Source organism: Staurois parvus, unplaced genomic scaffold, assembly GCF_062004578.1.
Source record: "Staurois parvus isolate SC_StPar_1 unplaced genomic scaffold, SC_StPar_1.0 ptg003997l, whole genome shotgun sequence".
NCBI classification, from domain to species: Eukaryota; Metazoa; Chordata; class Amphibia; order Anura; family Ranidae; genus Staurois; species Staurois parvus.
Window position 1 is genome coordinate 1 of NW_028321792.1, and position 20,000 is coordinate 20,000.

A 20,000-nucleotide genomic window follows, 5' to 3' on the forward strand; every position below is an offset into this window, starting at 1 on the left:
ATTACCATTTATATTTCTTAGCGCCCTGTGACCGGAGTGATACATTGTTACCATAGTAACAGTTCACTACTCTGGGAAAGTGATGAAGATTTTTTTTTATTACGATTTGCTTATACCAGAAAGCATTTTACGGAATGATTCATTAGATATTTTTTGTTGTCATTAGCTTTGATTGGCCCCAACCAATCACATGGTACAGTTGGCTGTGATTGACCCGGTCTGTACCATGTGATCACTGTGACCGATCACAGCTAGCTACACAGCGAGTGGCATGAATCCAAGCCATTCATTGTTCACAAGTGACCGGCAAGCGGTTGGAAGGGGATCACGGTAAATACCGAGAGTGAATGGAATGTAAATGTTTTTGGCTTTTTTTGTTTCAGGGGAAGAACTGGAATTTGAATACGAAGAGAGGGGCCCGGGGTCCTGGCTCTGCCGAATAAAGTACGTCTGTACACGGGCTGTAGTAGATTTCACTGTATCGGCAGAGTTTGCCTTTTACATTTTTTTTATTGTATTTCATTTTCCTTTTCCTGTTTGAAGGATCTCTTGACAATTTGGTCTTTTCCAGCAGATGCAAGTCGTTCCTTGACCGTAGTGTCCATGTTGTCATGCACAGCACATGATTGCCGTGGTATCCCGAGGTCTGTGGCGTGGACACAACTGTCAAGCAACAGACTAAGATCCACGGATTTTTTTTTCAGGGGGAACGCGGTTCCGGCACCCCCAGCACTGAATTGTATGCAATGGGAAGGAATTGCTGGGGTGTGCTGGAGGGTCTATCGATGCTGGTTACTGGGATCTGTTTTCACTGCTGGGGGGAATTTTTTCATTGGGGAGGGGATCTTATTTTGCTGGAGTGATCCATTTATTGGAAGGGGGGGACGGGTTGTTGTTGGTTTTTTTTTTGGGTTTTTTTTCTTTTATTGTTTCTAGAGGGTTTTTTTGATGCTGGCTGCTGGCGGGGTCTATTGTCGCTTGGGTGGATCTGTTGTGGGTCTAGGGGTGTTTTGTATGGAACCTATTCTTGCTGTGGGAGTCTATTGTTGCTGGGGGGTTGTATCTTGGGTGAATTATTGTTGCTGGCATAAGGGGGTATTTTGTTGCCGGGGCTCGGCAGAGCCTCCCCTTTTGCCCCCCGGGGCTCGGCAGAGCCTCCCGTTCTGCCCCCGGGGCTCGGCAGAGCCTCCCCTTCTGCCCCCGGGGCTCGGCAGAGCCTCCCCTTTTTGCCCCCCCGGGGCTCGGCAGAGCCTCCCCTTTTTGCCCCCCCGGGGCTCGGGCAGAGCCTCCCCCTTTTTGCCCCCCGGGGGCTCGGCAGAGCTCCCCTTTTTGCCCCCCCGGGGCTCGGCAGAGCCTCCCCTTTTTGCCCCCCCGGGGCTCGGCAGAGCCTCCCCTTTTTGCCCCCCCGGGGCTCGGCAGAGCCTCCCCTTTTTGCCCCCCCGGGGCTCGGCAGAGCCTCCCCTTTTTGCCCCCCCGGGGCTCGGCAGAGCCTCCCCTTTTTGCCCCCCGGGGCTCGGCAGAGCCTCCCCTTTTTGCCCCCCGGGGCTCGGCAGAGCCTCCCCTTTTTGCCCCCCGGGGCGCGGCAGAGCCTCCCCTTTTTGCCCCGGGGCGCGGCAGAGCCTCCCCTTTTTGCCCCCCGGGGCTCGGCAGAGCCTCCCCTTTTTGCCCCGGGGTTTGTGTTGGGGAGATTACAGGACAGGAAAAGTGACCTCACCAAGCCTCTGACCAATCCTGAAGGTCTGTTGGTCGAATCTCATGATCCATTTGTGTTCATCATTAGGTTACCGGCTGATGATTCCAATGGGAAGCAACTGGTAGCAGAAGTCAGCCATTCTGGTAAGAAGAAGGAGGCAGCCAATCTCTGCGCTCTGGAGGCGTGCCGCATGCTGGAAATGAGAGGCTTACTCCGCCAGGAGGCTGGTAAGTGCCAATACTGATGAGGCCTAAGCCCATGTTTAACCATTTCCTGACCGGGCCAAAGACAGGACGTCCTTGGCGGGAAGTGCAGTACCGGGGTCATGGCTGCAGCAATATGCCATAACCTCAGGGTTGGTTTTGGTTTTTTTTTTTTTTTACAGCCTGCAGTTCTCTAACTGATAAAGTTGTCCAAGCGGCGGATCCGCTGGATCACTTTTAGGTGTGGCGGGAGGAGTAGCTCCGCCATGCCCCACCCCACCTCTTCCCGGTGGTTCTTAGGCTTACCTGGATGATCGGCAGCCCCATGAACCGATGCAGCGATTACAGCTGCTTGTCACAGAGATGGAGGAAAGTTGGCCTTCACTCATCTTTGGCTTAGGAGGACTGGAATGATGCCATGATGTCACTACCGATTCCAGCCTCATGTAAACACTGCCTTTTTTTTTTTTTTTTTTTTTTTTTGCAGCTTTCTCTTCCACACTTTTCCCTTCCACATAACTTTCTATTTAATGTGCTTTGATACAGCACTTTGGGAACATCCAACTTCTTCTGCACATTCCCTTTTGAGGCTTTCCCTCTTTATGGAGGGTGTCAGTGATGGTGTCAGGTCAGCAGTCTTTCCCTGATTGTGATTCCTTTTTTTTTTTTTTTTTTCTTTTTTTATCACTTTTATTGTTATCACGAGAAATGTAAACATTTGCTTGTGAAAACCAAGTTAGACGGGTCCTCTCTATGGAGAGATCTGGGAAGATCCTACATCTCTCCTCTACAATGGAAAGCATCAGATCCAAAAAAAAAAAATAATAATAATGGCCTTGTCTGCCAGCCTTGAACTGCAAGCGACGTCATGACGTCTCAGCCACCACCTAGTCAGGGGTGGGCAAACTTTTTGACTTGAGGGCCGCAATGGGTTCATATATTGGACCCGGGGGCCGGACCAAGAGTAGATGAATGATGTGTATGTGTCATCCATAGTAAGTATAGTAATATTCCCCCATAGTAAGCATAGTAATTCATCCCCCATAGTAATTCATCCCCCATATAGTATTTCATCCCCCATAGTAATTCATCCCCCCATAGTAATTCATCCCCATATAGTAATTCATCCCCCATATAGTAATTCATCCCCATATAGTAATTCATCCCCCATATAGTAATTCATCCCCCATATAGTAATTCATCCCCCATATAGTAATTCATCCCCCATATAGTAATTCATCCCCCATATAGTAATTCATCCCCCCATAGTAATTCATCCCCCATATTAGTAATTCATCCCCCATATAGTAATTCATCCCCCATATAGTAATTCATCCCCCATATAGTATTCACCCCCATATAGTAATTCATCCCCCATATAGTAATTCATCCCCCATAGTAATTCACCCCCCATAGTAATTCATCCCCATATTAAGTCCCCCTGTGTCAATTCACTTACCTTTGCTCCGCGCGTTCCTCTCGCCGTGTTCCCGCCGCCGTTCCGGTGTAGCATGAAAATCTGTCTCCTATGAGGATCTGTCCCCCTCGACGTATCTGCGCATGTGCCAGTTTCAGGCATTAGCAGCCGATCGGCGATCTCCGGCACATGCGCAGATACGTCGAGGGGGACAGATCCTCATAGGAGACAGATTTTCACGCTACACCGGTCTTCAGGGCGGACTGTGAGAGGAGCCTAGCGGGAGCCCTATGCTCCGCGGGCCGGATTAAAAGGTCCGCCGGGCCGTAGTTTGCCCATTGCTGACCTAGGTCATAGAAATGAGCTGAGGCCGTCTTTCTGCTGTTGACCTCTATGGCCAGCCGCTGCAAATTTTTAATACCAGGATTTTGGCGTCCAGCTGCAGCCATAACCCCGGTATTCCATTTCAAAATATATTTATAAAAAAAATATTTTTTTTAAATATAAATAAACACTCGTTCTGTCCGTAATACCCGGCGACATTATTATTTTGGGGTTATTATGGATATAACTAGCTTTCTTTTTTTTTTTATTTTGTTGCTTGATCAAAGCCCTGATCCCAGAATGCAAACGTTCGGCTCTAACTGTCTTTTTTTGTATTTGTAGTTTCACGGAAAAGAAAAGCCAAGAAGTGGGAAGACGAGGGACTTCTACGACAGCGACGACGACACTTTCCTCGACCGTACAGGAATAGTAGAGAAAAAGCGTCTAAACCGCATGAAGCGGGCCGGCAAGATCGAGGAAAAACCAGACACCTTCGAGTCCCTGGTGAGTGCGGGAGAATCGTTCACAATTAATAATTCTTCTCAGCAAGTGAGACTTTGTGTCCCGTTATATATGTTGTGGTTTTTTTTCTTTTTTTGCGATACTTTATTTCGGACTAAACAATAAAATGTGTTATTAACCGCTTAACCCCTTTGCACCTCCCAGCCCTTTAAGAGTTCCAGAATCCGGGATGTGGGCGGGGTTTTAGGGTCATGTGATTCGCCGTCACTGCAGTCGCATGATTGGAAAAGGTCTCTATCGCAAGGGGAGATCGGGACCTTTCCGTGAGTCACGGAGTTATGTGCTGAGAGCGTGCAAGGCGCGCGCTCTCAGCACATATGTATTTTCTAATGGCACGTAAATATCCCGCCGCTCAGCCCAGACGCCGAGAGGCCGCATATTTGAGTGCGCTCAGCATCTGGGGGTTAAGGACCACCCTATAGCAGATATACTGCTACAGGGCAGCACCTGTGTGCAAAATCACATATATATATGTATGTGATTTTGCATTTCCAGGTAGGGGGTACTCGCCCTACCAGTGCCGCCCTTCACAGCCACAGTTGTCAATCACTGGGTTCCATCTGGTAATTACCCACTGGCACCCGCTGATTACCAATAATCATAAACTATATATCCCATGGGGTAATCCTGATGTACACCTTTACACCACGGCATCCGACACTTTGCATTGCACTTGGTGATGGAAGGCTTGGATGCAGCTGCTCGGCCATGGAAACCCATTCCATGAAGCTCTCTACGCACTGTTGTTGGGCTCATCTGAAGGCCACACCAAGTTTGGAGGTCTTTAGCTATTGACTCTGCAGACAGTTGGTGACTTCTGCGCACTGTGCGCTTCAGCATGTGCTGACCCCGCCCTGTCATGTGACGTGGCCTACCACTTGGTGGCTGAGTGGCTGTTGTTCCCAGTTGCTTCCACTTTGTTATAATCCCACTAACAGGTGAGCGTGGAATATTTAGTAGCCAGGAAATGTCAGGGATGGACTTATTGCCCAGGTGGCCACCTATCACGGGACCACGCTTGGAGTCACTGAGCTCCTGAGAGCGACCCATTCTTTCACCAATGTTTGTAGAAGCCGTCTGCATGTCTAGGGGCTTGATTGTATACACCTGTGTCCATGGAGGGGATTGGAGCGCCTGAATCACATGATATGGAGGGGATTGGAACACCTGAATCACATGATATGGAGGGGATTGGAACACCTGAGTCACATGATATGGAGGGGATTGGAACACCTGAATCACATGATATGGAGGGGATTGGAACACCTGAATCACATGATATGGAGGGGATTGGAACACCTGAATCACATGATATGGAGGGGATTGGAACACCTGAATCACATGATATGGAGGGGATTGGAACACCTGAATCACATGATATGGAGGGGATTGGAACACCTGAATCACATGATTGGGAGGGCGGGGACAATACTTGGGGCAATATAGTGTAACTGGTGTGACATTGATCAGGGACACTGAATGGCCAATACGAAAAATTATTATTTTTTTTTCTTTAACAAACTGCAGTGACCAAAGAAATATAGTAACGCTGCACTACTCTGGGGAAGTGATCAGGATTTTTAACCACTTCCCATCTGGCCCATGAAGATAAACAGCCGGACAGGAGTGCTGTTGAAGCGGGTTGACGTTTCTAAACGTCCCCCCCCCCCCCCACATTCACTGCCTGTGTGCGGTCCCTGGGATCACGCAGCACCGCGATCGGTGCCCGCTGTGTCCTCCGGACACAGATCTCTGTGTGAGGTCCCAATCATGTGATCACTGATTGGCCAATCAGTGATCACATGAATAGTAGTAAGCAAGATGTCACTTCTGACATTGCTTACTACTTGTGAAATCTGTGAATGATCACAGAGGTCACATGGTACAGGGCCACTTACAACAGGCCTGTACCATGTGACAAGCGGTGACCAATCATGGCTCTCACAGTATTTCTCAATGGCTGCAAGAATGCAGCCAGAGAGAAGGAGAAATTATTGCTTTTATAGCATTTTATGGGTGTAAAAAAAGAAGAAAAAAAATCATCATCCCCCACAAGTAGTACAGTGTCACCATGGTGATACTACTGCTAGGGTGACAGTATGTAAAAAAAAAAAAATAATAATATAAAAATGTAAAAAAAAATGTTTAAAAATTATAATTTTTTGAAGGGGGGGGGGAGTGTCCGGAGTGGAAGGGGGGGGAAAGTGTCCGGACTGGAAGGGGGGGAAAGTGTCCGGAGTGGAAGGGGGGGAAAGTGTCCGGAGTGGAAGGGGGGGAAAGTGTCCGGAGTGGAAGGGGGGGAAAGTGTCCGGAGTGGAAGGGGGGGAAAGTGTCCGGAGTGGAAGGGGGGGAAAGTGTCCGGAGTGGAAGGGGGGGTGAAAGTGTCCGGAATGGAAGGGGGGGTGAAAGTGTCCGGAATGGAAGGGGGGGTGAAAGTGTCCGGAATGGAAGGGGGGGTGAAAGTGTCCGGAGTGGAAGGGGGGGTGAAAGTGTCCGGAGTGGAAGGGGGGGTGAAAGTGTCCGGACTGGAAGGGGGGGTGAAAGTGTCCGGACTGGAAGGGGGGGTGAAAGTGTCCGGACTGGAAGGGGGGGGTGAAAGTGTCCGGACTGGAAGGGGGGGTGAAAGTGTCCGGACTGGAAGGGGGGGTGAAAGTGTCCGGACTGGAAGGGGGGGTGAAAGTGTCCGGACTGGAAGGGGGGGTGAAAGTGTCCGGACTGGAAGGGGGGGTGAAAGTGTCCGGACTGGAAGGGGGGGTGAAAGTGTCCGGACTGGAAGGGGGGGTGAAAGTGTCCGGACTGGAAGGGGGGGTGAAAGTGTCCGGACTGGAAGGGGGGGTGAAAGTGTCCGGACTGGAAGGGGGGGTGAAAGTGTCCGGACCGGAAGGGGGGGTGAAAGTGTCCGGACCGGAAGGGGGGGTGAAAGTGTCCGGACCGGAAGGGGGTGAAAGTGTCCGGACCGGAAGGGGGTGAAAGTGTCCGGACCGGAAGGGGGTGAAAGTGTCCGGACCGGAAGGGGGGGAAAAGTGTCCGGACCGGAAGGGGGGGGAAAGTGTCCGGACCGGAAGGGGTTAAACTGAGCCCACTGGAGGCTTTTTTTGTGTAAGAACACTTAGAGTCCCCAGTAGCTGTGAGCACCGCAGGTGGGAAGTGTCGCATTAATGAAGAGCGGGGTGTCAGTCTGGCCAAAAAAGTGAATTTTTTCTTTTGCTAAAAGTGAAACTGACTTATTTTGTTTTCTAGACCGCGAAACTGGAGCTCGTGGAAAAGGAAATCTTGGAGGTCGCCGCAAAGCTGAGAACATCTCAAACAGGTAATGTAGTCCACAGAGCCTATATGACCCCTCGCCCTCCAGAGGATTCCCCCCCCCCTCGCCCTCCAGAGGATTCCCCCCCCCCCCCCCCTCGCCTTCCAGAGGATTCCCCCCTTCCTGACCCGGCCATTTTCTGCATTATGGCGCTGCATTACTTTAACTGACAATTGTGCGGTCATGCAACGCTGCACCCAAATGAAATTTGTCTTCTGTTACCCACAAATAGAGCTTTCTTTCGGTGGTATTTGATCCCCTTTGCGTTTTTTTTTTTTTTGTTTTGTTTTTTTTGTTTTTTTTTTTTTTTTTTTATGCTCTATAAAAAAAAAGACCGACATTCTCTAGGGCCTCTGCTTTAAAAAAAAAAAATGTAGAATGTTTGGGGGTTCGAAGAAATTTTCTAGCAAAAACACTGATTTTTTTACATGGAAACAAAAAGTGTCAGAAAAGACGGGGTCTTCACGCGGATACGGTGATCAGGAGTAGAGAGATTACTTTGACACCCGGAGTTCCACTTTACCAGAACTCTTCACTGGAAACACCTGAACTCAGCCCTTGGGAGGGGTCTGCATGCGTCCGCCATATTATGGGTGCGATGGGTGTCTGCAAACTGGTGGCTATTTAACCCCTCGCTCTCCTGCCCAGGCCATTTTTTGCAATACGTCACTGCGTTACTTTAACAAATTGCGCGGTCGCAAATAGAGCTTTCTTTCAGTGGTAATTGGTCACCTCTGCATTTTTTTTTGTGCAGTATAAAAAAAAAAACCGACAATTTTTGAGAAAAAAAAACTTTTTTTGCTAGAAAACACGTCCAGTAAAAAATAAAAAAAAATCAAATTTCATCATAAATTTCAGCCAAAATGTATTCTGCTTCGTGTCTTTGCTGAAAAAAAATCCCGATACGTGTAAATTAATTGGTTTCCGTGAAAGATAAAATGTCTACAAATGGATAAATACTGCAATTTTTTAATTTTGTTTTTTTAATACTAGTAGTGGCAGCCATCAGCGACTTATAGCGGGACTGCGGGGGGCATTCTGACACTGGGGGGGGGGGAGGGGACTGACTTGGTGTCACTGACGTCCCCACTGACACTAATACAGTGATCAGGGCTAATAAAAAGCCCTGACACTGTACTAATGGCACTGGGCAGGAAGGGGTTAAAATGCGGGGCGATCAAAGGGTTACCTGTGTGCTGGGTAAGTGTTTCACTGTACGCATGCTGCTATGCAGAGCAATACAAAGCAGCATGTCGGTGCTGACAGGAGAGATCTGTGTTGATTACATACAGGTCTCTCCCCCGTCAGAAAACCTTGGAGATCGCTGGGTGCCGACAAGGAATCACCGGCCAGGACCCGGTGATTGACAGCTGAGGCCGCGAATGGCTGCGCGATCAAAGGGTTAACTGTGCTTTTTTACAGTTTTGTCTGTGTGTAAGCACGCTGCTTTGTATTGCTCTGCTATGCAGAGCAATACAAAGCAGCGTGCTGGTGCTGACAGGAGAGATCTGTATTGTTTACATACAGACCTCTCCCCCGTCAGTGTTTCTCAGCGATCGCTGGGTGCCGGCAGCGAATCTCCGGCCAGGACCCGGTGATCGCCAGCAATGGCGGCAGGGGCCCTGTACCCCGAAATTGAAAATCTCGTATATGTATGTGATTGTGCGCAGCCCTGCCGCCCTGTAGCAGTAGTTCTGTAGGGCGGTCGGGAAGAGGTTGAACTGTAGCCCCAGCTTGTACAGATGGAGTATAGAAAGGGATCCGGGAACAACAGTCCCAGAGGAATGGGGATCTTGTCTCAGGAATGACGACACATAGAGAAGATTGGTGGTGGTGCTTGAAACTGCGATCGGCCGTACATCAGGCGCAGCATCTGCACAGCCATCTTGGGAAGCCGAATGGGAAAGAGAAAACAGCAGAGCAATGTCCGTATAACAATTCCACTTTATTGGAATGAAAACTGCATCCACTTGTCGACATAGAACCATCCAGTCTGGTATCTGAGCATCACAACACCACCAGTGGGGTGTCGGGGGAAGAGCCAGGATCCACACACTGGCCCAACCAATGGTATGAAACAGCTGGGACCCGGGGGATGACAGGCATCCAATGGGAGCAGAGAGAGCTAACCAGGGCAGCTGCACAGAAGAGGTTCAGGAAGACAGCACTTTGGCAGCACAACCCCCTGTGATGAGGGGAAACACTGGGGGGGACAGACAAGTTTCGCGACTAGTATACCCCTTTCTCAAGTCTCATGAGCATATAGCAGGGCTCGACAAATCCCAGGTGCCAGGTCGTCATGGCAATTAGAAATTGTGTCCTGGTGCCTGGGTTCGCACACTGTGTCCCATTGACTTCAGTGTAAATTTACCTCCGCGTTTGGCTTCAGGGCCGCAGACGCCTCCGCGTTGGCTTCATCGCCACAAAGGCCTCCGCGTTGGCTTCAGCACCACAGATGCTCCCAATTAAGTATTGGCACCTTTGGGGAGCGGGTACACGAATTTGACAGGTATCCACTCCCACTTCTGCGATCGCCTAGGCGATCTGAAGCGGAGGTTGTCCTCCCCCCTGTAATGGGACACGTAACAGCAGGTCCCAGGAGACTACGGGGCCATTCACAAAGCCACAAGCTGTCCCAGCCGGGTGCCCACACTGAAGATGCCGGGGAGAGAAGACGACGGCTGGTGAAACCATCCATGGTGAGGACACCTCTGGACCGATGGACAGGTAAATGTCTGCATTTTAATAGTCAGCAGCTCCAGATTTTGTAGTTTTTGTAGCTGCTGACTTTTTATTTATGTATTTTTTTTTTCTTTAGGTGGAACTCCGCTTTAAAGTGAACTGTTCCTTTAAAATGTTGGCATTGTATAAATGTGTGACATAAATCTACACTGTGGCCGGAGTGTCTCATTTTTGGCTGAAGTAACCAGCCGTGGTTGTGCCGCCATGTCGGTCTATGGTAACGTAACTGTGTTCTCTGGCAGGTGTGACCCCGCCTTCTGCGCAGGACTCCCTGGACGCCTTCATGACCGAGATGAAAGCTGGGAGCTCTCTGGACAGCGTGTCCCGGAAGAAGCTTCACCTGCAGTCCCTGGAGCTGAAGAAGGAGCAGCAGAGGCTGACGAGTCTGATAAAGATTGTCCAGCCCACCAAACTCCCCGAGCTGAAGGCCAGGTGAGTCCTCGCGCTTCAGTATTCACGCCGCGCGTTCGCCTGCCTTCCCCGGGGAAATCTCCTCCCTGGCTGCGTCTTCCAATTTACGGCCTATAAAGCGGCTGTGGAGAGTTGATGAAGTCTTCTGTGTTCTGTAACCGTCCTGAGAACTGGAGAGCGAGCAAAGCGTTCCCGTCCTCTCTCTCTGCGGTGCGATTACCTTCCTAAGCAATCATTCACCGAGTACAATGTATCAGATACGACCTCAGAGATTTACCGGGACGGGGGGGGCTCAGTGTCTGCAAATAAAAGCAGCATTTCATCCAGAGACTTCCACAACTGGATATGTACATCTTAAAGCGGAATTAAACTCTTGTTTTTCTTTCTTTCTTTTTCTTTTTTCTTTTTCTTCTTTCTTTTTCTTTCTTTTTCTTTCTTTTTTCTTTTTTCTCTTTTTCTTTTTTTTTTTCTTTCTTTCTTTTTTCTCTTTCTTTCTTTTTCTTTCTTTTTCTTTCTTTCTTTTTCTTTCTTTTTCTTTCTTTCTTTCTTTCGTTTTTTCTTTCTTTCTTTTTCTTTCTTTCTTTTTTTTCTTTCGTTTTTTCTTTCTTTCGTTTTTTCTTTCTTTTTCTTTTCTTTCTTTTTCTCTTTCTTTTTCTCTTTTTTTCTTTCTCTTTTTCTTTCTCTTTCTCTTTTTCTCTTTCTCTTTTTCTTTCTCTTTCTCTTTTTCTTTCTCTTTCTCTTTCTCTTTTTCTTTCTTTTTCTTTTTCTTCCTTTTCTTTCTTTGTCTTTCTTTCTCTTTTTCTTTTCTTTTTATTTCTTTCTCTTTCTTTTTCTTTTCTTTTTCTTTCTCTTTCTTTTTCTTTCTTTTTCTTTTCTTTTTCTCTTTCTCTTTCTTTTTCTTTCTCTTTCTCTTTCTTTTTCTTTCTCTTTCTCTTTCTTTTTCTTTCTTTCTCTTTTTCTTTTTCTTTCTCTTTCTTTTTCTTTCTCTTTCTTTTTTCTTTCTTTCTCTTTTTCTTTCTCTTTCTTTTTTCTTTCTTTCTCTTTTTCTTTTTTCTTTCTTTCTCTTTTTCTTTTTTCTTGCTTTCTCTTTTTCTTTTTCTTTTTCTTTTTCTTTCTCTTTTTCTTTTTCTTTCTCTTTTTCTTTCTTTCTCTTTTTCTTTTTCTTTCTCTTTTTCTTTCTTTCTCTTTTTCTTTCTTTCTCTTTTTCTTTCTTTCTCTTTCTCTTTCTTTCTCTTTCTTTTTCTTCTTTTCTTTTTCTTTTCTTTTTCTTTTTCTTTCTTTTTCTTTTTCTTTCTCTTTTTCTTTTTTCTTTCTTTCTCTTTTTCTTTTTTCTTTCTTTCTCTTTTTCTTTTTTCTTTCTTTCTCTTTTTCTTTTTTCTTTCTTTTTTTCTTTCCTTTTTTTCTTTCTTTCTTTTTCATTTCTTCCGTTACTTCCTGGCTTCTGGCCTAGGCCAAAACAATGTACATCCCACAAGTCTTTATGGGAGGAGGGACTTTCTCAGCTAAGCACACCATTGCGCCTGAGCTAAGGGCAGATGGATTCCAGGAAGTAAATGCTACAGGAATCATCTGCCCTTACTCAAAATGGCCGCAGCTAGATATGCTAGGGGTGTGTGTTTCAAAGTGATTTCTTAACAAAATAAAGCATAGAGACATGAATGGATGGGGGAGTTTGCTATGAATATATGAAAGTGAATTAAATCGCGGTTTCAGTTTGCGGTGCTCAGATACAGCTTGGTTCAGCTTTAATTCCTAAAAGGGACCGCCCATTCCAAGGAAAAAAAAAAAAAATCCAGATTCAGTGGTGCCTCGGTTTACGTAATTTTCGGTTTACAAATGAAAATCCATTAAAAATAATGCTTCAGTCCCGCAGAGCGCATTACATTTGTAAACCGAGGTACCACTGTACATAGAAAAAATCCTTCACATGGTCTCCTCCATAGCCCCTTCCTGTCGCCATGCACTCACTCCGATGTGTGTTGGCTCAGCTGCTCATAGTCTCAAATGTGCACAACAACAGTACAACTTGGGAGACAGTTGTCACCCCATAACAGGAAGTGCCTCAACAAAGACCTTCATGGCAAGAACACCAGGGATTTTTTTTTTTTTTTTTTATTTAAACATAATTGTTTAAATAAATAATACCAGACAATCCCGGACGCGCCCCCCCCAGCACACGACAGGTGATTGGCAGCCTCAGCTGTGTATATTTCCCTATAAGCCTGTGTAGAGAGGGGTGTCCATTCCCTCCACTCAGGTCTCAGATTACGCTCGGCGCTGTGCAGTGTGCGAGAAATGCTGTGCAAATTCACTTGCCCAACTGGCCTCCAATCAGTGCCCACCACCCCTCTCTGCCAATCCCTCCACTGGCTTCCATTCAGTGTCCTCCACCCCTCTCTGCCAATCCCTCCACTGGCCTCCATGCAGTGTCCTCCACCCCTCTCTGCCAATCCCTCCACTGGCCTCCATGCAATGTCCTCCACCCCTCTCTGCCAATCCCTCCACTGGCCTCCACTCAGCGTCCTCCACCCCTCTCTGCCAATCCCTCCACTGGCTTCTATTCAGTGTCCTCCACCCCTTTCTGCCAATCCCTCCACTGGCTTCCATTCAGTATCCTCCACCCCTCTCTGCCAATCCCTCAACTGGCTTTCACTCGCCCAATGAATAAAATTCAAAATACTAACAACTTACAAAGCCATCCACAACTTGTTCCTGTGTCGCCTCCCATGCTTACCTCCAGGACTTCTCCCGAGCTCCTCCCATCCTATGGAACTCCCTACCCCAATCTGTCCGGCTGTCTCCTTCAGACGATCCCTGAAATCCTTTCTCTTTAAAGAAGTCTATCCTTCTACCTAGTAAACTGCCATTTATTTCCTCGATCAGCTCCTCCCCCCACAGCTATTACCTCCCCTGTCAGCTTTGCCTGACAATCGCTGAGTGCCGGCTGGGCAACACCAGCCTGGACCCGGTGATTGACATCTCTAGCCGCCAATAGCGGCGCGAGCACCTACCCAGAAATACAACTCAAATATATATACATACACGTGATTTAGCGCAGCCCTGCCGCCCTGTAGCAGTACTTCTGCTATAGCCTGGAGGGCAACTGGTTAATATAACTAGATAAAGTTGTTGTTCGCCCCTCACACATACTTGCTCAAGTTAAAAATACTCACTCCTGCGCCACAGAATAATCGCCAAACAAAGGTATGAAATGCTGCTGTACACTAGTGAAAAACACCAAATAATATGAACCAACATAAACAGCACAAAACAATACCCAAACCAAACTAATTCATAATAATAAATTAGAAAATTAAAAATAAAATTCATAGTGTCCAAAAAAACTTTTAAACACCGTCCGCCCGCCATATAGTCCAATGACGGATGCAAGGCGGTTCTCTCGGTCAGATAGGACGTCATATGACGTCCTCCCATTCTCACCACGCATGCGTGGCTCGGGGAGCGCGCAGCACGGCGATTAGCGGTGCTCTGTGTCCCTCGGACACAGGGGATCACAGAGCCGAAGATGTCGGCTCGGTCATGTGATCAGCTGTGTCCAATCACAGCTGATCACATGTAAACACGGAAATGACGGTTATCGGCATCTCTCTCCACTCGAGCTGTCACACTGACAGAGGAGAGGAGACCCGGTAATTGGCTTTCCGCAGAGGGGATATGTACACTGATGATCAGTGTGGCCCCAGAAGTGCCAGCAGTCAGTGCTCATCAGTATCGGGGTGACAGTGTCCTGTAGGCAGGAAGGGGGTAGAAGTGCCCCGTAGGCAGGAAGGGGGTAGAAGTGCCCCGTAGGCAGGAAGGGGGTAGAAGTGCCCCGTAGGCAGGAAGGGGGTAGAAGTGCCCCGTAGGCAGGAAGGGGGTAGAAGTGCCCCGTAGGCAGGAAGGGGGTAGAAGTGCCCCGTAGGCAGGAAGGGGGTAGAAGTGCCCCGTAGGCAGGAAGGGGGTAGAAGTGCCCCGTAGGCAGGAAGGGGGTAGAAGTGTCCCGTAGGCAGGAAGGGGGTGGAAGTGTCCGGTAGGCAGGAAGGGGGTGGAAGTGCCCCGTAGGCAGGAAGGGGGTGGAAGTGCCCCGTAGGCAGGAAGGGGGTGGAAGTGCCCCGTAGGCAGGAAGGGGGTGGAAGTGCCCCGTAGGCAGGAAGGGGGTGGAAGTGCCCCGTAGGCAGGAAGGGGGTGGAAGTGCCCCGTAGGCAGGAAGGGGGTGGAAGTGCCCCGTAGGCAGGAAGGGGGTGGAAGTGCCCCGTAGGCAGGAAGGGGGTGGAAGTGCCCCGTAGGCAGGAAGGGGGTGGAAGTGCCCCGTAGGCAGGAAGGGGGTGGAAGTGCCCCGTAGGCAGGAAGGGGGTGGAAGTGCCCCGTAGGCAGGAAGGGGGTGGAAGTGCCCCGTAGGCAGGAAGGGGGTGGAAGCGCCCCGTAGGCAGGAAGGGGGTGGAAGCGCCCCGTGGGCAGGAAGGGGGTGGAAGCGCCCGGTGGGCAGGAAGGGGGTGGAAGCGCCCGGTGGGCAGGAAGGGGGTGGAAGCGCCCGGTGGGCAGGAAGGGGGTGGAAGCGCCCGGTGGGCAGGAAGGGGGTGGAAGCGCCCGGTGGGCAGGAAGGGGGTGGAAGCGCCCGGTGGGCAGGAAGGGGGTGGAAGCGTCCGGTGGGCAGGAAGGGGGTGGAAGCGTCCGGTAGGCAGGAAGGGGGTGGAAGTGCCGGTAGGCAGGAAGGGGGTGGAAGTGCCGGTAGGCTAGTGGTTAAATAACAAAGTCCTTTATCCCAAATTCCAGGTTCCTTTAAAAAAAAATCTTAATATTTTCCTCCTATGATATGCGCTTCCACCCTCCACCATTGCTGTGACCAACATAAACCGCACTCCCCAGATATTGGTGAATAGTAGGCCTTTTAGGGATCCTACACCCTTTACAGCCTCCAGACCTCCATTCCACCATACAGGTCTCGGATGATCCTTCCACTCACTTCCTGATAGACTTCCAAACCAGCTCCACAGTTGTGCCAAAGGAAAAAATTGTATATAGTGTAATATTGCTAATGACCGCATAACATTCGTTAATATCAGGCCACTCCCATTTCACTAGATCCATAAAAGCATTATTAGCCTCCATCAGCATGACATCCAGGGACAGCGCCAGAAACCTCACAGCTTGGACTGCAGAGGATGACAGTATGTGTATTAACCAGATCTCAAAAATGGCCGCTTGGAACTCACCGCTCGGCGTGCGTTCCACTCACTGGAAGTTGCGTGAGACGTTCAGACGGCAGACCGGAAGTGCGTCGACGCGTTTCGCCCCTCCCACTGGGCGTTCTCAAGACCTGTATGGTGGAATGGTGGTCTGGAGGCTGTAAAGGGTGTAGGATCCCTAAAAGGCCTACGATTCACCAATATCTGGTGAGTGCGGTTTATGTTGGTCACAGCACTGGTGGAGGGTGGAAGCGCATATCATAGGAGGAAAATATTAAGATTTTTTTTTTAAGCACCCTGGAATTTGGGATAAAGGACTTTGTTATTTAAAAGTTTTTTTGGACACTATTTATTTTATTTTTAATTTTCTAATTTATTATTATGAATTAATTTGGTTTGGGTATTGTTTTGCGCTGTTTATTTTGGTTCATACCTGCTCAAGTGCCTGGCCTCACTGTACAGCATAGAGTAGGGAGCTGAGTGTAATCTGAGACCAGAGTATTTAAGAAAGTAAAAGTGAGGTTTTTGCTTTTATTTTTTTATTTTGCACAAATTTGGGCAACTATTAGGCCTCGTGCTCACAGGGTGTTAAAAAAAAACAAAAAAAAAGCTGTCCTTTTAGCAGCAGCGTTTTTTCAGGAAAAACACCTGACACTTGCAAAAGTATCTAGTGCTTTTCCCAAGTGCTTTGCCATGTCAAGCAATTTTTTTTCTGCCAAAACGCTTTTTGGGTTTGGGGGGTTTTTTTTTTACCTGATGGTAAACGCTACTGCTACTAAAAGCTTCTAAAAGTCTGTGTGCATGGACAACATGGGGGGCCCTTTGGAAGCTGTAAAAAAACGCCTGACACCCCTAAGGCCTCATGCACACAGGGCATTTTTGCAGACGCTTTTATGGGCATCAGGCTTTTAGTTTTTTGGCTTTTTTTATTTTTTTTTTGCTTTTAGTAGCAGTAGTGTTAACCAGCAGGAAAAAAACCTCAGGTCCAGTACATCCAGGAGCAGCAGCGTTTTGGCAGAAAAAAATGCTTGACGCGGCTACACGCTAGGTGTGTTTTGCGCATGAGCATTCATTTCAGTGGACAGAATAAATTTTTATTCTAGCCAATGAAATTAACTCCCAAGCACTTGGCGCTTGGAAACGCACCTGAACTCTTGTAAAAGCGTTAGATACATTTTACAAATGTCAGGCATTTTTTCTGCAAAAATGCTACTGCAAGCAGGACAGCTTCTAGGAGAGGTTTGTTTTTTTGGTTTTAGTGTTTTGGGGTTTTTTTGTTTTTTTTGTTGTGTTTTGGCTTTGTTTTGTTGTTTTTTTGTTTTTTTTTGGTTTGTTTTTTGTTTTTTAATGTCCTGTGTGCATGAGGCCTTCGTGTGCAAAATTAAGATTGAAGCTCTTCCCATCTCACCTGTTTATTGTCATCTGTTAAAGTAAGAATAATGACTCAAAATTTACAAATATTTCTGACATTTAAAAAAAAAAAAAAAAAATCGGTGACCAATATAGCCGCCCTTCTTTTCTATAACATTCATAAGCCTTTCAAGAGTCACTCATCTTCATTCATGGAGTCGGTTTCTTGATTTGTTAAACATTCAACTTTTTGTGCAGCAGCAACCACAGCCTCCTTGACACTGTTTAGAGAGGTGTGTGGTTTTCCTTCACCGTAAGTTTCCCGTTTAGGAAGGGCCAACAAGTTCTCAGTAGGGTTTAGGTCAGGTGAGGAAGGGGGCCATGATATTCTTTCATATTTAAGGCCTTTACTGGCTAGGCACGCAGTGGAGTACTTGGGTACAGGTGATGGAGCATTGTCCTACATACATATCATGGTCTTCTTGAAAGATGTAGACTTTTTCCTGTACCACTGCTTGAAGAAAGTGTCTTCTAAAAACTGTCAGGAGGTTTGGGAGTTGATTTTGAGTCCATCTTCAACCAAAAAAGGTCCATCTAGCTCCTCTTTGACTCATATGCCAGCGAGGTGGGGTACTGGTATGATTAAAGTGGAGCTCTGTGCCCATTACTGATCCAACCACTGGCCCATCCATCTGATCCATCAAGAGTCACTCATCACATCAGCCAATAAAACCTTTAAATAAATCTGTCTTCCAATTTTTCTTGGCCCGGTCTTGATGTTTCATCTTGTGTGTCTTGTTCAGTGGTGGTCGGGTCTCCTTACCTTGGCCATGACTCGTCCATCAAGAGTCACTTATCTCATCAGCTAACAAAACCTTTGAAAAATCTGTTTTCCGATATTTCTCGGCCCAGTCTTGATGTTTAATCTTACGTGTCTTGTTCAGTGGTGGTCGGGTCTCCTTACCTTGGCCATGACTAATCCAGCCACGGGTTCATCCATCTGGTCCATCAAGAGATTTTTCAAAGGTTTTATGGACTGATGAGATGAGTGACGGTCTTCTGATATTTCTTGGCCCAGTCTTGATGTTTCATCTTATGTGTCTTGTTCAGTGGTGGTCGGGTCTCCTTACCCTGGCCATGACTGATCCAGCCACTGGTCCATCAAGAGTCACTCATGTCATCAGTCCATGAAACCTTTGAAAAATCTGTCTTCCGATATTTCTTGACCCAGTCTTGATGTTTCATCTTATATGTCTTGTTCAGTGGTAGTCGGGTCTCCTTACCTTGGCCATGGACTGATCCAGCCACAGGCCCATCCATCTGATCCATCAAGAGTCACTCATCTCATCAGCCCATAAAACCTTTGAATAAATCTGTCTTCCGATATTTCTTGGCCTGGTCTTGATGTTTCATCTTGTGTGTCTTGTTCAGTGGTGGTCGGGTCTCCTTACCTTGGCCATGACTAATCCAGCCACGGGTTCATCCATCTGGTCCATCAAGAGATTTTTCAAAGGTTTTATGGACTGATGAGATGAGTGACGGTCTTCTGATATTTCTTGGCCCAGTCTTGATGTTTCATCTTATGTGTCTTGTTCAGTGGTGGTCGGGTCTCCTTACCTTGGCCATGACTGATCCAGCCACTGGTCCATCAAGAGTCACTCATGTCATCAGTCCATGAAACCTTTGAAAAATCTGTCTTCCGATATTTCTTGACCCAGTCTTGATGTTTCATCTTATATGTCTTGTTCAGTGGTAGTCGGGTCTCCTTACCTTGGCCATGGACTGATCCAGCCACAGGCCCATCCATCTGATCCATCAAGAGTCACTCATCTCATCAGCCCATAAAACCTTTGAATAAATCTGTCTTCCGATATTTCTTGGCCTGGTCTTGATGTTTCATCTTGTGTGTCTTGTTCAGTGGTGGTCGGGTCTCCTTACCTTGGCCACGATGGATCCAGCCACAGGCCCATCCATCTGGTCCATCGAGAGATTTTTCAAAGGTTTATGGACTGATGACATGAGTGACTCTTGATGGACCGGATGGATGGGCCCGTGGCTGGATCAGTCATGGCCAAGGTCAGGAGACCCGACCACCACTGAACAAGACGCATAAGTTGAAACATCAATACTGGATCAAGAAATATCGGAAGGCAGATTTTGCAAAGGTTTTATGGACTGATGAAATGATATTGATATGAAATGATATTTCTTGGCCTGGTCTTGATGTTTCATCTTGTGTGTCTTGTTCAGTGGTGGTCGGGTCTCCTTAGCTTGGCCATGGCTGATCCAGCCACGGGCCGGTCCATCAAGAGTCACTCATCTCATCAGTTCATAAAACCTTTGAAAAATCTGTCTTCCGATATTTCTCGGCCCAGTCTTGATGCTTAATCTTACGTGTCTTGTTCAGTGGTGGTCGGGTCTCCTTACCTTGGCCATGACTGATCCAGCCACGGGCCCATCCATCTTATCCATCAAGAGTCACTCATCTCGTCAGCCCATGAAACCTTTGAAAAATCTGTCTTCCAATATTTCTTGGCCCAGTCTTGATGTTTCATCTTGTGTCTTGTTCAGCGGTGGTCGGGTCTCCTTGGCCATGACTCTGAGCACTGAACACCTTGTACTTCTGGGCACTTCAGGTAGCTTGCAGTTCTGGAATATGACAGCACTGGAGGATAATGGCTTCCTGGTAGCTTCACGTTTTGAGTCTTCATCTCTTTGGCAGTAAATTTGCGTCTTTTTTTTATTTTCCAACACATTTCTTGCGACCCTTTTGACTCCTTGATGGCTCTGTGATCGCGCCCCAATGTCTTTGCAATTTCTAGAGTGCCGCATCTCTCTGAAAGACTTT

General features: G+C 47.6%; 1 protein-coding gene across 1 annotated transcript in view; it reads left to right on the forward strand.

Annotated features, from left to right (window-relative positions):
• Positions 1-383: 383 nt before the first annotated feature.
• LOC149427126 (kanadaptin-like) overlaps positions 384-20,000 on the forward strand; it is a gene marked incomplete at both ends in the record, with an annotated part of 38,085 nt that continues 18,468 nt past the window's right edge. Inside the window, 6 exon segments of the mRNA XM_089668236.1 lie at positions 384-444; positions 1,781-1,920; positions 3,980-4,017; positions 4,019-4,141; positions 7,400-7,469; positions 10,448-10,637. Coding sequence (XP_089524362.1) covers positions 384-444; positions 1,781-1,920; positions 3,980-4,017; positions 4,019-4,141; positions 7,400-7,469; positions 10,448-10,637 — 622 coding nt within the window.